The sequence below is a fragment of the Gekko japonicus genome, unplaced genomic scaffold (assembly GCF_001447785.1).
Source record: "Gekko japonicus isolate JY-2015 unplaced genomic scaffold, Gekko_japonicus_V1.1 scaffold3094, whole genome shotgun sequence".
NCBI classification, from domain to species: domain Eukaryota; kingdom Metazoa; phylum Chordata; class Lepidosauria; order Squamata; family Gekkonidae; genus Gekko; species Gekko japonicus.
In genome coordinates, this window is record NW_015176543.1 from 131,143 (window position 1) to 147,289 (window position 16,147).

The 16,147-nt window shown below is 50.0% G+C and overlaps 1 protein-coding gene across 1 annotated transcript in view; it reads left to right on the forward strand.

Moving 5' to 3' along the window:
• Positions 1–16,147, forward strand: part of LOC107124075 (major histocompatibility complex class I-related gene protein-like) — a 21,817-nt gene continuing 5,670 nt past the window's right edge. Inside the window, 5 exon segments of the mRNA XM_015427461.1 lie at positions 1–439; positions 4,401–4,673; positions 8,794–8,908; positions 8,950–9,065; positions 11,869–12,153. Of these exon segments, the coding sequence (XP_015282947.1) occupies positions 1–439; positions 4,401–4,673; positions 8,794–8,908; positions 8,950–9,065; positions 11,869–12,153 (1,228 nt within the window).

Here is a 16,147-nt window from a genome sequence, read left to right on the forward strand (position 1 = left end):
ATGAGCGTCCCCCGACGGCTCCTGCTGCTCTTCCTAGGGGGAGTCGCCCAAATGCTGGGCGGGGGCAGATCGGGTGAGTGGGGGGGACCCTCGGGGGCTCGGCTTCTGCGGTGGGCCGGGAGGGAGAAGAGGGGGCCCAACCAACGCGCCTCTCCAGCCCCTTTGCGCGTCGAGGGACCCCCAGCGCGGCGCTCCCCCCGGCCCCCGCTCCCTTCTCCTGGTCGCCTCTCCCTCCCGTCCTTCTCCGGCTGCTTTCCGGACTGGATCGTCCACCGATGTCCCGTCCCCGCCTCGAGTCGAGCGTGGCCGGAGGCCGTCCAGGGGCTCCGGGACTCCTCCTACTCCGAGGGCATCAGCAGCGCTCGGAGCGGAGGCCCAGGAGACAAGCGGGCATCCAACGCCAACCCCCGCCTCCCCCCCCCCTTCCCCCGGCATCCCTGCAAGCGAAGGGACGGGCGCCCTCGTGGCTCTTGCAAGGCAGAAATCCTGACCAGGCGCTGGAAAGCGGGGCGAGGGCGAGGGTTGAGCAGAAACTCCCTCCTGGCCAAATGCTCCCTCTAAGCTGCGGAGTCTTGTGAGCAAAAATGCCACTGGCATTAATGCTGTGAGCCAGCGATTTGGCTGCTGCCTCGACAGGGCCGGCTAGCTCACTAAGCGAACTAGGCGCTCGCCTAGAGCGGGCTGGCCCTTAGGGGCCCAAACTCACCCCGCCACCCCTCCAAAAGCCCTGCATAGTAGTTAGGACCACAGAAATGTCTTCGGACAGCGCTGGCTCTTCGGCTTTGAAACCGGAGATGAGTGCCAGAACCCAAGAGTGGGATTCCACTGGCTTTCGAGCAAGGGAAACTTTACCTTTACTATCTGGCCTTCCAGGGAACAGGCAGGGTTGATTTCTTTTAGGACTGACTGATTCAGTTCTCCGTGAAGTCCAAGGGACTCTCAACCAATGCTCCCTCTAAGCTGAGAAGTCTTGCGAGCAAAAATTCTACCTTGAGCTACTGGCATTAAAGAGTTGTGAGCGAGCCATTCGGCGACTGCATCAGTTAGTTTGCTCTGGAGCCCTCCTTCCTGAGCGAAGACAAAAATCTGTGAGCTGGAAGCTAAAAAAACTGTGAGCTAGCTCACACTCACTCATCTTAGGGGGAACACTGCCTCTCAAGAGTCTTCTCCGGCACCATAATTCAAAAGCATGTATTCTTCGGCACGCGGCCTTCCTTATAGTCCAATTCTCACAGCCATACAGTACTACTGGGAATACCATTGCTTTGACCATGCGGACTTTTGTTGGCAGGGTGACGTCTCTAGTTTTTATGAAACTGAAAAAGGAGACCCCTGATTGGCTGGCAGAAATCCGGACCTGGGCCTCGGGCAACCTGGAGGGATTACCTGGGTGAACCAGTGGCAACCAAGAGAGTTGCGTTCTGCATGTGGAAAGATGGTGATAACCATGGAAGGCAGCCAAAGTCTGGCCGGAGGGGCCCAGAAAGGCTGTTGCACGCATCTGCCTAGCAAATCCCCAAAGTTTCAACCAGAAAGGACACCCCCCCTCCCAAAAAACCCCCTTCAAACCACCTTCTTTTCCCTTAAGAAATTAGGGAGGGTTATTGGTTGGTTCCAAGGCAGCAGAGCAAATGAACCTGTATACAAGCAGGGATCGGGCCAATACTCCCTCTAAGCTGTGGAGTCTTGTGAGGAAAAACTCTACTTTGTGAGCTACTCGTTTGCTCTGGAGCCCTCCTTCCTGAGCGGAGACAAAAATGCGTGTGGCGGAGGATAAAAACTGTGAGCTGCCTCACACTAAATTCAGCTTAGAGGGAACACTGCCCCAGGCCCGAAATCCCCTTCCCTCTCACAAGTCATAAGAGAGAGAGAAAAATAGATGCCTCTTTTATGTATCAGAATCGTCACCCAACCCCCACCCAGTCAAATGATTCTGTTCTCTTCTAGAGTCAGCAGTGAGAGTGTCGGGCTAGGTAGGGTCTGCGAGAGCTGGGTTCAGATCCTCACTGGACCACCCAAGTTTGTGAGGTAACCGTGTGCCAGTCACACCCTCCCTGGATGCTCACCTGCTTCCTTTGCCCAATCCTTCCCTGCTTCTTGAGAGTCAGTTTGGTGTAGCGGTTAAGTGCACGGACTCTAATCTGGGAGAACCGGGTTTGATTCCCCACTCCTCCACTTGCAGCTGCTGGTGTGACCTTGGGTCAGTCGCAGTTCTCTCAAGAGCAGTTCTCAAAAGAGCTCTCTCAGCCCCACCTACCACATGGGGGTAGGGGAAGGGAAAGGAGTTTGTAAGCCGCTCTGAGACTCCATCAGGTAGTGAAAGGCATGGTATAAATCCAATCTCTTCTTCTTCTTCCTTCCCCCCCCCCTTTCAGGAGGCAGCAGCAGGAAGGGTGATGGAGTCCAGTGTTCCCTCTAAGCTGAGTTGGTGTGAGCTAACTCACAGTTTTTTTAGCCTCCGGCTCACACATTTTTGTCTTTGCTCAGGAAGGACGAGCTCCAGAGCAAACTAATTTATTCAGGAGCCAAATCGCTCGCTCACAGCTTTAATGCCGGCAGCTCACAAAGCAGAATTTTTGCTCACAAGGCTCCACAGTTTAGAGCAGTGGTGGCGAACCTATGGGACAGGTGCCAGAGGTGGCACTCAGAGCCCTCTCTGTGGGCATGCGTGCCATCGCCCCAGCCAGGCCCAGACCGTCATTAAAGTGTCGAATTCTCTGCCAAATAATTTTAAGTAAATGAAAGCATTTGGGATTGCTTTCCTTACTTTGTTTGGATCATCTTAAGTTAATGTATGAGTTGTTTTTTCTAAAGTAAAACCTCAGTATTCAGGTTAAATTGCCGTGTTGGCACTTTGCGATAAATAAGTGGGTTTTGGGTCACAGTTTGGGCACTCGGTCTCTAAAAGGTTCACCATCACTGGCTTAGAGGGAGCATTGTGGAGTCCTTTTCTGAAGTTACACCAGAAGTGGGGAGATGACTCCCTCTGGTGGCTTGGCTCACCAACTCTCCCCATCTCCTCAGTTTTCCTTCCCCCTTTAAGCATCTTCACTTTGTCATTAGGCTGTATTTTGTTTTGGGTTAGCAGGAATATTTTCCAAGGATTCTGCCCCCCCCCCCCCCCGGGGGCCCCCTCACCTCTCTCAGGAGCCAGTTTGGCGTTGTGGTGAAGTGCGCGGACTCTAATCCGGGAAAACTGGGTTGGATTCCCCCACTCCTCCACATGCACCTGACTGGATGACCTTGGGCAAGCCGTAGTTCTGATAAGAACTGTTCTTGAAAAAGAGCCGTTTCTGTCAAGACCTCTCTCAGCCCCAACTACCTCACAGGGGGTCTGTTGTGGGGAGGGGAAAGGAAAGGAGTTTGTAAGCCGCTCTGAGACACCTTTGGGTAGTGAAGAGCGGGGTATAAATCCAATCTCTTTTTCTCTTCTTCTTCTTCTTCTCATCCAGATCATTTATAAAAATATTGAAAAGTACCAGGCCCAGAACCGAGCCCTGTGGCACCCCACTGGACACCTCCAACCATTCAGAGGAAATGCCACTGACAACTACTCTCTGTGTGCGGTCCTCCAGCCAGTTCCCCATCCACCTAACTATCCTACAGTCCAGTCCACAGTCGTCTAGTTTACCCATCAGAACATCATGGGGAACCCTGTCAAAAGCTTTACAGAAATCTAGGTTACCAACATCAACAGCATTCCCTCGATCCAGAAAGCTTGTCACTCAATCAAAGAAGGAAATGAGGTTGAGCCTCGTTCTCCCTCCTCCCTCACTTGTAAGCTTGTAAGCATACTCCCTCTAAGCTGTGGAGTCTTGTGAGCAAAAATTCTACTTTGTGAGCTCCTGGCATTAAAGTTGTGAGTGAGTGATTGGGCGGCTGCATAAATTAGTTTGCTCTGGAGCCCTCCTTCCTGAGCTAAGTTTGGTGTAGTGGTTAAGTGCTTGGACTCTAATCTGGGAGAACCGGGTTTGATTCCTCACTCCTCCACTTGCACCTGGCTGGATGACCTTGGGCAAGCCATAGTCTTGTCAGAGCTGTTCTTGAAAAAGAGCAGTTTCTGTCAGAGCTCTCTCAGCCCCACCAACCTCACGGGGTGTCTGTTGTGGGGAGGGGAAGGGAAAGGAGTTTGTGAGCCGCTCTAGTGAAGGGTGGGGTATAAATCCAATCTCTTCTCTCTCTCTCTTCTTCCAAGACAAAAATGTATGAGCCAGAGGCTAAAAAACTGTGAGCTAGCTCACACTAACTCAGCGTAGAGGGAACACTGCTTGTAGGCAAATGTTCCCTGTGCTAGAGCTTCACAGAGTTGCAGGTGGTTGATTAACTGGTGGTACAAAGGGGGTCTCGGAGTTTCCTTGTTTGTAGCCCCCCCCCCAACCCTACCCTCCTTTCATCCCCAGGCGCCTTCTCTCTGCACACCCTCCACTATTTTGAGACGGCCATCTGGGAGCCGGGCTGGCAGCTGCCCCAGTTCATCTCTTTGGCGTATGTGGACGACCGGCTTATCGGCCGCTACAACAGAGACACCGACCAGTGCGTGCCTCAGTCACCCTGGATAGAGGAGATCGGCCGCGCCGACGCCGACTACTGGGCCAGGTCCATGAAATGGGACTTTGCCTCAAGCCTAGTCGTGGATCTGATGGTTCTGAGGAACATTTACAACCGGAGCAGGGGTGAGTGGAGGGCGGGAGGAGTGGCAAAGCCCTCCGTATCGTCTTTCCTTGCGTGGGAAGGGGGGAGGCTGCGGGGGACCCCTGGGGGAGTGAAAGAAGTCCCACCCAGGAGATAACCTACTTTTTACCTCTACATTTCACATCCTCCCTCCTTTTTTTTATTGCATTTTTCTATAAATGACAACAGAAAAAAAGGAGGGGGAAACGACATCTACGGGAGAAAGGAAAGAAAACCAAACTAAAAACCCAAGTATAGGAGATCATCTCACCAGCTTCTGGAGCTGCGGTGGCTCAAGTGGTTAAGACGCTGAACTGGAGGCTGTGGAAGGTCGGTAGTTCAGCAGTTTGAGACCCGAGTTGCTGCATGACGGAGTGAGCTCCCGTCTCTAGTTTCAGCTCCTGCCAACCTAGCAGTTCAAAAGCAAGAAATTGCAAGGTACCACTTTGGTGGGAAGGTAACAGCGTTCCGTGTGCCTTGGTGTTTAGTCATGCCGGCCACATGACCACGGAAATGTCTTCGGACAGCGCTGGCTCTTTGGCTTTGAAACGGAGATGAGCACCACAACCCTAGAGTCGGACTTGACTGGCTTTCGATCAAGGGAACCTTTACCTTTACTTAAACCAGCTTCTATCAGTGTTAGTCCAAAATGCTATGATTACACTGAACTTAGTCGATCGAGCTATATTATCTATCATTAAAACCATTATTTTAACTGTTTAAAGAAGATCATAACAGCATCATTAACAATTTAAAAAAGCTTTAAGGCACCATTCAGAGTTCTTCAGCCTTCATTTTGTTTTGTCTCTTCTAATCCTTAATTGGTATTCTCGTTTGGGGGCTGCCACCCCCTTTTCGGAGACAGAGTCCTCATCGGAAGTAGCAGAATCCATTTCATCACTAGGTTTGCTGTCTTCTTCTTCCTCCCCCCCCCCCCCCCCCCCTGTGCTTCATGGATTTTCTTAGGTGCTCCTGAGTTATAGAGGCAGATGCCACAAACCTGCCACAGATGGGGGGGCTCCACGTATTCGCACTCTCAGCACCACCAAGCCCCTGACCGGAACACTTTGTGGCACACAACACACAGTTAAGAATCCATGAAAACTGAGCTACCTGTATTGAGCAAAGTGTCCAGTCTTATCTGTTTTGCCAATTTGAAGGTGTCTCCCTTAATAGGCACCTTAAGAATCCCCCAGAACCCTGGAAAATTACGCAGAATTCTGAATGCGAAGGCTAGAGCCGGTGCTGGAGATTGGTCACGAGAGATCGTCTCGTTTGGTGTAGTGGTTAAGTAGAGACCCAGTTTGGTGTAGTGGTTAAGTGTGTGGACTCTAATCTGGGAGAGCCGGGTTTGATTCCCCCACTCCTCCACTTGCACCTGCTGGATGACCTTGGGCAAGCCATAGTCTTGTCAAAGCTGTTCTTGAAAAAGAGCAGTTTCTGCCAGAGCTCTCTCAGCCCCACCGACTTCACAGGGTGTCTGTTGTGGGGAGGGGAAAGGAAAGGAGTTTGTAAGCCGCTCTGAGACTCCTTTGGGTAGTGAAGGGCGGGGTATAAATCCAATCTGTTTGGCGTAGTGGTTAAGTGCACGGACACTAATCTGGGAGAGCCGGGTTTGATTCCCCACTTCTCCACTTGCACCTGCTGGATTACCTTGGGCAAGCCATAATTCTGGCACAGCTGTTAACATAAGAACATAAGAACATAAGAGACGCCAGTGTTGGATCAGGCCAAAGGCCCATCCAGTCCAACACTTTGTGTCACACAGTGGCCAGAAATACCAGTGCCATCAGGAGGTCCAGCAGTGGGGCCAGGACATTAGAAGCCCTCTCACTGTTAGTGAAGGGTGGGGTATAAATCCAATCTCTTCTCTCCTCCTTCTTCTATAGAGTAGTGTTGAGAAGTGCTATAGAGGGAGTTCCAAATACTGAACTGTAAAGATATGCAAATCCAGAGTCTCCTCCAGCGCACTCTTGCGCATACCTGATTGTGTCATGTGCAGGAAGCAGGTGATCTTTTCCTTCCCCCAAGCACCCTCTTTCCACTTCCATTCCTGTTTATTCAGTATTTAATTTATATGCTGCTTTCCAGAGACCGGGGCAAGGCAGCTTACAATTTAACCCAAGCCATTAAAACACAGCCTTTAACAAAACAAGGTGAACCATTAAAATGAGGCATTAAAAAGAGGCCCGGGAACTCTGACCTGGATAGGCCAGGCGAGCCCGATCTCAACAAATCTCAGAAGCTAAGCAGGATCGACTCTGGCAAGTACTTGGATGGGAGGCCTCCTTGGAATACCAGCAATCGGAAGCTGGGGACAGGCTTTATTCAGCCAGCTCTCTGAATAGCCCCCAGGCGGGGGTCAGTCACCAGCAATACTCCCTCTAAGCTGTGGAGTCTTGTGAGCAAAAATTCTACTTTGTGAGCTACTGGCATTAAAGCTGTGAGCATAAAGTAGGTTGCTCTGGAGCCCCATCCTTCCTGAGCTGAGACAAAAATGGGTGAGCCGGAGGCTAAAAATCTGTGAGCTGGCTCACGCTAACTCAGCTTAGAGGGAACACTGGTCACCCGGTGCACATACAGTCAGTCACCAGCAATGTTCCCTCTAAGCTGAGTTAGTGTGAGCTAGCAAACGGTTATTTAGCCTCCAGCTCACAGATTTCTGTGTTGGCCCAGGAAGGAGGGGCTCCGTCCAGAGCCAACTGATTTATGCAGGAGCCAAATCACTCGCCCACCACTTTAATGCCAGCAGCCAGGGGTCATTTCATAGAAAAAGAGGTGCAGGAGCTCATTAGCATAACTTATTTGCATATGGCACACCCCCTGACATCACTGGAAGTGTGTCAGAAGGCAACACCCACCGCTCAGGCTCCACTGGACTGTTTTGGATTGCTAGCTATGGGGGGGGGGGGGGAGACGTGCAGATCTGTCTTTGCAGAGGAGAGAGAGCTTGTACTTGAATAAAACTTGGTCTTAAAGGTGCCACTGGACTGTTTTGGGCCGGGGGGAGCTCTGCAACTTACCTGGCTGCTTCTTGCTCTGACTGAGGACTACTGGGAGCAGGGGGTGGGGCTTGTTGCATGTGCCCACCCCCTGGGCTCTTTACTGCCGGAGCTCCGCTCCCATGCGCTCCTGCAGGAAATGACCTCTGCCAGCAGCTCACACAGTAGAATTTTTGCTCGCGAGACTCCACAGCTTAGAGGGAGCATTGAGGTCGCCATGACTTCCAGGTGCACACACACTCACATATGAAAAATAAAACAAAAAAAGGCCAGGGCATCAAAAGAGCATCAAACACAGACTGAGCAGCAGAAAGACATAACAAGACGCCTTTTGGAATCGGCCAGTCAAAGTAAGAGTTCAACCACTGGAGCAGGGCGAGCTCCCGGCCACACACCCACCCCACCCCGCCCATTCTGAATTTGGCCAGCCTCTCCAGAAAGATGTCGTGGTTGATGGCATCAAAAGCTCCCGAGGGGTTGTCACGGCTCAGGTGGGGTGTCACCTGACACTGCCACCACTCTGGTTCCAGGCTCCCTTGAGAAGGCCCAGAGCACCCTCCCAAGACCTTCAGACCTCCCTTTTGGCCGAATAACAGGCGTGAGGACCAGGCAGAGTGAAACAAGGAAAAGGTTTATTTTACAGAAGGTCAAACAACAAGGTGCAGAATAATAACAGTAAGTGGGTGAAAAGAAAAGAAATCAAATGCCCTAATGCGTCTAAATATATACTGGTGTCCCTAGCTCACTATTCCAAGTGACACTAGACTACTCACCCTTCCTTCAGGATGAGGTTTTCTTCCTGCAGCAGCCTTCCCTTTGGCTCTGCCCTCTGGAAGAAAGAACAGCTTCTGCTCTGGCACCAGCCCTTTTGTTCCCCAGCCCCCTTCTTCCCTATTGGTCAATTTTGGCTCCAAAACCTCTCATGGGCTTCTGGGAGTTGTAGGCCCAGCCTCACCTACTGCTAGCCAGGCTCCCTGGGCCTAGTAGGCCTCTGGTGGCACAGGCCAGATCATGACAGGGGTCCAGGGGAGTCAATAGAATCTCCCAAATAGTTTTGGGCCAGGAAGAGTGTTGTACGCACTGTTGGCTCTGAGGCCTCTGCTTTGTGTGTCTTCTCCAGGGATTCACACCCTCCAGATGCTCTCCGGCTGCGAACTGGATGAGGAGACCCGTGCCACCAGAGGGTTTGCAAAGTACGGCTACAACGGGAGGGACTTCCTCACCCTGGACCCGGAGTGAGGACAGCAGTGAATTCGGAGGCCACGCCCATCAAGAGGAAGTGGGAAGCCGAGCGGCACCGAGGGGAACTCTGGGAGCGTTTCCTGACCGACACCTGTGTGGAGTGGCTGCACACACACCTACGCTATGGGAAAGAGACTCTGCTGGAGGCTGGTGAGGAGGGGAAAGGGGGTGGCAGAGAGAAGGAAGGGGGCAAAGGTGCCATTCCTTGCTGGGAAACCCCCTTAAGCCAACGGTTCCTTGGAAAGCACTCTAGAAACCAACAACAAAACACCTGGAATTCACTGCCACAGGAGGTGGTGGCAGCTACAAGCATGGACGACTTCAAGAGGGAATTGGATAAACATATGGAGCAGAAGTCCATCAGTGGCTATTAGCCACAAGGTATAGATAGGAACTCTCCGTCTGAGGCAAGTGATGCTCTGTGTTCTTGGTGCTTGGGGGGGGGGCAACAGTGGGAGGGCTTCTAGTGTCCTGGCCCCACTGTTGGACCCTCCTCATGGCACCTGATATTTTTGGCCACTGTGTGACAAGAGTATTGGGCTGGATGGGCCATTGGCTTGATCCAACATTGGTTTGTCTTATGTTCACCACTACTCAGGGGGCTTCCTGAGAACATCTAGACTGACCCACTGAGAAGTCACCCATCTAGTGCAGTACTAAACTTAATAACAGAGTAACAGAGTGGAAGATACCTTATAGGAAACTACGCCATGGCCATGCGATCTGGCACGTAGGGAAGAGATTAAGAGAAATATCCCACCTCCGTTTGAAAACGTCCAACGAAGGAGCATCAACCACCCCCGAGGCAGTCTGTTCCACTATATATGATCAAAACTAAAGTACAAAGATGGGTTAGTGGTCATACCCAACAGAATGCCCAGAAGATGCCCACTGTGTAAAGAATAACAGCCGTACATCTCTCCCAGGTATAAATCAAGACATTTCAATGATCTTCAACTGCGGCTGGTAAAAACAGAGCCCGATTTCCAAAATAACATAAGCACAACTCAATAACTTCAATGGAATCTTAGGGTTCTCAGTTTTACTTTCTGTTTAGAGGTCTATGGACATGGTTTATATACGGAATTACAGTGGAGCCTACTGTTGGTTTTGAACACGTTCTTTCTGTAAACAATGTGTAATTGTTATGAGGAATCTGTTGGATATGTGTTTATACATTCTACTAGGAATAAGGCCCATTGTGAAAATAAATACAATGAGTGCTAGAAAGAGGCTCTGGGAGAGTGCCAAGGCCGTGGGCACTCAGAATCAAGTTGCCATGGCAACCTCAGCAGGGTATAAGGACACAGAGTCCACCATTTTCTCCAGGGGAACGGATCGATGCCATCTGGGGAGCAGTTGTAATTCTGAGTGATCTCCAGCCCCCACCTGGAGATTGGCAACAGTGGTTCCCCATTACGGAATGGCTGGTTTGGAGGGCAAAGTCTATGGCATTGTACCTGTCTGAGGCCCCACTCCTCCTCCACCCTCACCCTCTCCAGGCTCCATCTCTCAAATCTCCAGGATTTTCCCATCTGGAGTTGGCAACCCTATCTACTTCCCAGCCAAGCATCAACCTACATTTCCCCCTCATTGATCAGCTTTACATCTCTCTCCCACCAGCAGCCCCCACCGTGCTCTGAAGCCCTGACTGCCACATATCTGTGGCAGTAATAGGGTGACTGCTGGCACCTTTTCCTATCATTTTTTGCCTTGTGGTATTCTGCTTGTGGTGTGATCTGTCTTTTTTGTGGTGTGGCATGATTGTGTTATTGGGTTTGTTTCTTTTGAAGAGGAAGTGATGTGTTGTGAGTGAGGACATATTTTACCTCAGAATACACCAGGTCCCATATGCAAGTGACAGTCCCAACTGTCTTGTGGGGGGGGGGGGTTTGAGGAGCGGAATGGAGTGAAGTCCAATCAGCTTCCATATGCAAATGACCTTGAAATGCTGGCCCAATCAGAGAAGAATGGCCTAGGCTGCAGTGGGTGGGAGAGAACTCAGGCAACACAGCCAGTGGATAGAGACACCTTGTAATTGACACATCATGGAGCCAACTGATTTTGGAGTGCATAGAACGTTGTGGGACCACTACTCAATTATATATAAGGAGAGATTAGGTTTATGACCACTAACCCACCTTTGTACTTTAATGGATGTAATATACAGTTTTGGTCATATATGGTTGTGAATTGTTGATGGTCTTCCCTTCCGATTATGGGCTTCCTGTGTTAGAGGGAACATTGAAGGTGGCTTAATGTGGAACGGGTAGGAAAGCGTTATTCTAATGTAAGGCCAAGATTCCAGATGCTCTAGGTGGCGCTCTTGGGCCATATGGAAGTTTAGGGATTTCTATCGCACTGGGAGCTGCGGTGGCTCAAGTGGTTAAGACACTGAACTGCAGGCTGTGGAAGGTCGGTAGTTCAGCAGTTCGAGACCCAAGTTGCCGCATGACGGAGTGAGCTCCGGTCACTAGTTCCAGCTCCTGCCAACCTAGCAGTTCGAAAGCAAGAAATTGCAAGTAGATAAATAGGTACCACTTCAGTGGGAAGGTAACAGCGTTCCGTGCGCCTTGGTGTTTAGTCATACCGGCCACATGACCACGGAAACGTTTTCGGACAGCGCTGGCTCTTCGGCCTTGAAACGGAGATGAGCACCGCAACCCTAGGGTCAGACTCGACTGGCTTTCGAGCAAGGGAACCTGGGCAGGACCCACTTCATATATCTGGTGGGAGATTATGGTTTTAACTGCTGTTAGTTTACATTACGATAGTTGGTTCATAGATCACCTTTCAGCTCATATTCTCGGGCTCCACAGCCCGCCGGTTGGGAAACGCTGGACTAGGTGACTCCCCCCTTTCCTGCTGCTCATGCTCAACATTTCTCATGTAAGGAAACCGGGGGCGGGGGGGGCACTGTGTTCTTAGGGCCCAATCCTGGTTCTTTTCGCAGAGCCGCCGACGGTTCGTGTGACCCGCTAGGCAGGAGCAGAGGGCCTGGAGACCCTCGTCTGCCGACTCCACGGCTTCTACCCCAAAGAGATTGACGTGACGTGGCGGAACGGCGGGGAGGTCTGGCACCAGGACACCTGGACGGGGGGTGTCGTCCCCAACTCGGATTGGACCTACCACACCTGGATCAGAATTGACGTTGACCCCCAGGAGAGGGACCGCTACCGGTGCCACGTGGAACACGACGGCCTGCCGGAGCCCCTGGACTTGGCCTGGGAGGAGTCTGGTGAGAGACTGAAGGGGGCTGGGGGTGGCTTCTTTGGAGGAAGACAAATTATAGGTGCCTCATGCAGGGAGGAAAGAGGGTGTGAGAGACTCCCCAATGGCACCATGAGTTACCATCTGCTCTGGGGTGCGCCTTGAGGGGACTCCTGATTGGATCTTTGTGAAAACAAAATACAAATTGTATTAAAGTGATTACAACCAGCTAAAATAGATAATATATGATATTAGTACAAACATGGTTAATATTGATAACATATTATACCAAGATGCAATCCAACAGATAAAGAGCGACGATAACTGTATCGACCATAGTATCATATCTTTTGACATATAGACTAACTTGTATTGGTCCTATTCTCTTGAGTTATAAAGATTCATAAAGGTAAGCGTTGAAGTAGAGAGACATATATTAAATAAGACACATATATAAAAATATATATAAATGGGGGGGGGAATACCCAGGTAGGAAACAAACAAATCTCAAATCCATGTGTGAAATTGGGACCACTGAGAGGATATAAATTGCTGCTGCGATAAGTACTCTAAGATTGGAAACCATTTTTCCAGAAATAGCGAGTGATTTGTGCCATGAGACTTGTGAGGCAGTTTGTTAGCAGTTGCATCCATAAGATAATGATTCCATAACTTGATGAAGATACTCTTAATCAGCCAGTCAGAGGGAAGCTTCCGGGACCCCGAACTATGGACTCCAATTCCCAGGTGACACTACTCTTAAAGGTACATTAACGCTGGCTGGGGGCAGCACAAGGATCTTCCAGACAAGATAGATACTCATGAAGGGAAGAGCCCGATAAAAGCTCCAAACGCACAGAGGGACAATGTCCTGAGGGCAGACTTTTCACTTCTTGTAACTCAATGTCAATAATCCACAAGAATAACACACAATCCCAAGACAGTCTGGAATGAAAAAATATACAAAGATGTGTGCTTAGATGCCCACAGAATGAATGCAATAACAAAAGAGACTAGATGAAAGCCATGACATCATTTAGTGTCTGATAATAAAAAAAGAACAACCACTCATCCCTTCATAGAAAAAATACAAAGGTCAATAAAAACACACATAGCAGTCTGCTCCGGACTCTCTCGGTCTATATCCCTCAAACAGTCCTGTATTCTCTTTTTAAAAAATAATTCTTTATTGTTTAATTTCATAAAACATTCCATCACCAACACCACCCATGTGCGACCTCCAGGCAATAGATACATAAATAAAATTCCATACAGTATTATATCACAATCAATCCAAGTACAACTCTATTGCTCTATTAAACTTCCATCTTAGTCTTATAATCAAATTAACCTCTCAATTTCCTATTAACTGACTAATCATCCCCATTTTTTTAAACTTTTCCAAATACCCCGCCATCCTTCTAAACCAGTCCTCCTCCTGTTCACTAACCTTTAACCCATTTATTCTATGTATCTTCATCGTAAGATACTCCAAGGCCCCTGCCACACGCAGGGGAAAAGGCGCGGCTTTTAAAAGCCGCGCCAATGTTGACACGGCGCGGCGGGATCTCACAGATCCCCCGGCCGCGCTGCCTTTTCTCCCCGTCGCGATCAAACGCCGGGGAGAAAACACGCCCTACTCGGGGGCCGGCCGAACTGCGCATGTCCGGGCATGCGCAGTTCGGATCCGGGCCGGGGTTGAGCCGGCGCAGGGAAGCGGCGGCGATCAAACGCCCCGTTGCCGTGCCGCTTCCCTTTAAACCACCTAGATAGGTGGTTTAGTTTGCGCCGGCGTATCCCGGGAAAGGGACAGTTCGGCCACGGAAGCAAGACGCTTCCCAGATGTGGTGGTGTGATCGCGCCGGTTTGATCCGGCCCCGAACTGTCCCGCTCCCGGACCAAATAGCCGCGTGTGAACAGGACCTAAGATTATTATATTATTCATGTTATCCCTCCAATGATTAATTGTCACTTCCTCGGCTTCTTTCCGATTCCTTGCTGTCACTTGTCTTGCTGCTACTAGCATCAAATGAATCCATTTACATTCCTCTTTTAACCTTGACCCTTGTTGGATCCCCAAGCATCGAGAATAAATCCACGTTTTCAAGAAAAGCAAAATTTATTTCAAAGCGTTGAAGAGATACTCAAACACGTTCTTTGTTAGAACTGGGGATACACAGGTAGGGCAAGCATAATAAAGGAAATTCAAACAGATACATATCCAATGAATAACATTCCCGCTGGCGGGCTAATACAACGGTTGCGCGCCCATTCCATGGGAACCAGGCAGAACATCAGACAAAACACAGGTGCAGGTCTCATGAGATAAGCAATAGGCAAGCATTACAGCATCTTCTCCCCCACACATCCACCAGTAGTTATCTTATGCATTCCAGCACAGGAGCAGGATGGTAGAAACAAGCCGGGTGCAACAGGGTAAGGATATGTACACAGAGGTCACACAAAACAGAATGGCAGCTTGCTGACATACTGCCCCCCTTAAAATACATCTTAAAACACCTCCCGGGTCGGGCGGGAGATCTCCCGGGCTGGGCGGGAGACCTCCCGGTTTGTCCGGGAACCTCTTGTGGAAACTACGGATCAGGTAAGGGGCCCGAATATCCCCTTCTTCCACCCATTCCCGGTGCTGGGGACCGAAATCAACCCATTCGACAAGGTACCAGAGTTTACCACGTTTCACTTTACAATCAAGGATATCAGCGATCTCAAAATGTTCATCCCCTTCCAAAATGACAGGTGGAGGAGGGGTAACTGATGGTCTCCAGGGAGACGGACCAGGATCCTTCTTCAACAGGCTCATGTGAAAAACGGAATGCAGAGCACGTAAATTCTTAGGCAAAACAACATCAACCGCCACTTCATTTATGACTTTACGCACTTTGAATGGACCAATGAACTTCCACCCCAATTTCCTGCTAGGTCGCAGCATTTTAATGTTCTTGGTCGAGACATACACAAGGTCCCCAGGTTTCAGATCAAACCCCACCACCCTACCCTTGTCTGCCTGGGCCTTGTAAGCAGCCTTGGCTGCGTCAAGCGTTTGGCATAGCAGAGGCCATGCATTCTGCAAGGAAGTACACCAAGTATTAGCATCCCCAACGGGACGCTGGCCCATCCCCTCCAGGAAAGGGAGGGGGGGGCTGTCGTAACCAGAGACAGCTTTATAAGGAGACATGCCCGTGGAGCTATGGACAGTATTGTTATAACAATATTCAGAAAGAGGCAACAATTCACACCAATCATTCTGTTGATAATTAGTAAAACAACGAAGATATTGCTCCAGGGTCTGATTAACTCGTTCTGTTTGTCCGTCAGTCTCAGGATGATACGCGCTGCTGAGCCCTTGTTCCACCCCTAAAATGGAAAGAAGTTCCCTCCAAAACTTAGAAACAAATTGGGTCCCCCTGTCAGAAATTAATTTAGCAGGTAATTGATGAATTTTCACCACGTGAGACATAAACGATTTCGCCAACCTCTGAGCTGTAGGCAAGGAAGGAAAAGGCACAAAATGAGCCTGCTTAGAAAATAAATCAACAACCACCCAAATAACAGTGTTCCCTTTGCTCACAGGGAGGTCAGTAATAAAGTCCATGGACACCACTTCCCAAGGTCTCGATGGAGTAGGGAGTGGCTGCAGAAGACCGGGAGGCTTGCCCCCCCTGGGTTTAGTCAAGGCGCAGGTCTGACAGGACTGAACAAAAGTCAATAGGTCTTTGCGCATGTGTGGCCACCAAAACTGTCTGCGGATAAGTTGCAGTGACTTAACAAAACTCCAATGTCCTGCCAGTCTGGAACCATGAGCAGAATCCATCACTTCCCTCCTCATTGAAATAGGCACATACAGTTTGTCCCCAGAATAAATCAGACCTTCTGGGCTACGGACACAGTCCGGCAACGCTAGATGAGTTGCAGTGACTTAACAAAACTCCAATGTCCTGCCAGTTTGGAACCATGAGCAGAATCCATCACCTCCCTCCTCATTGAAATAGGCACATACAGTT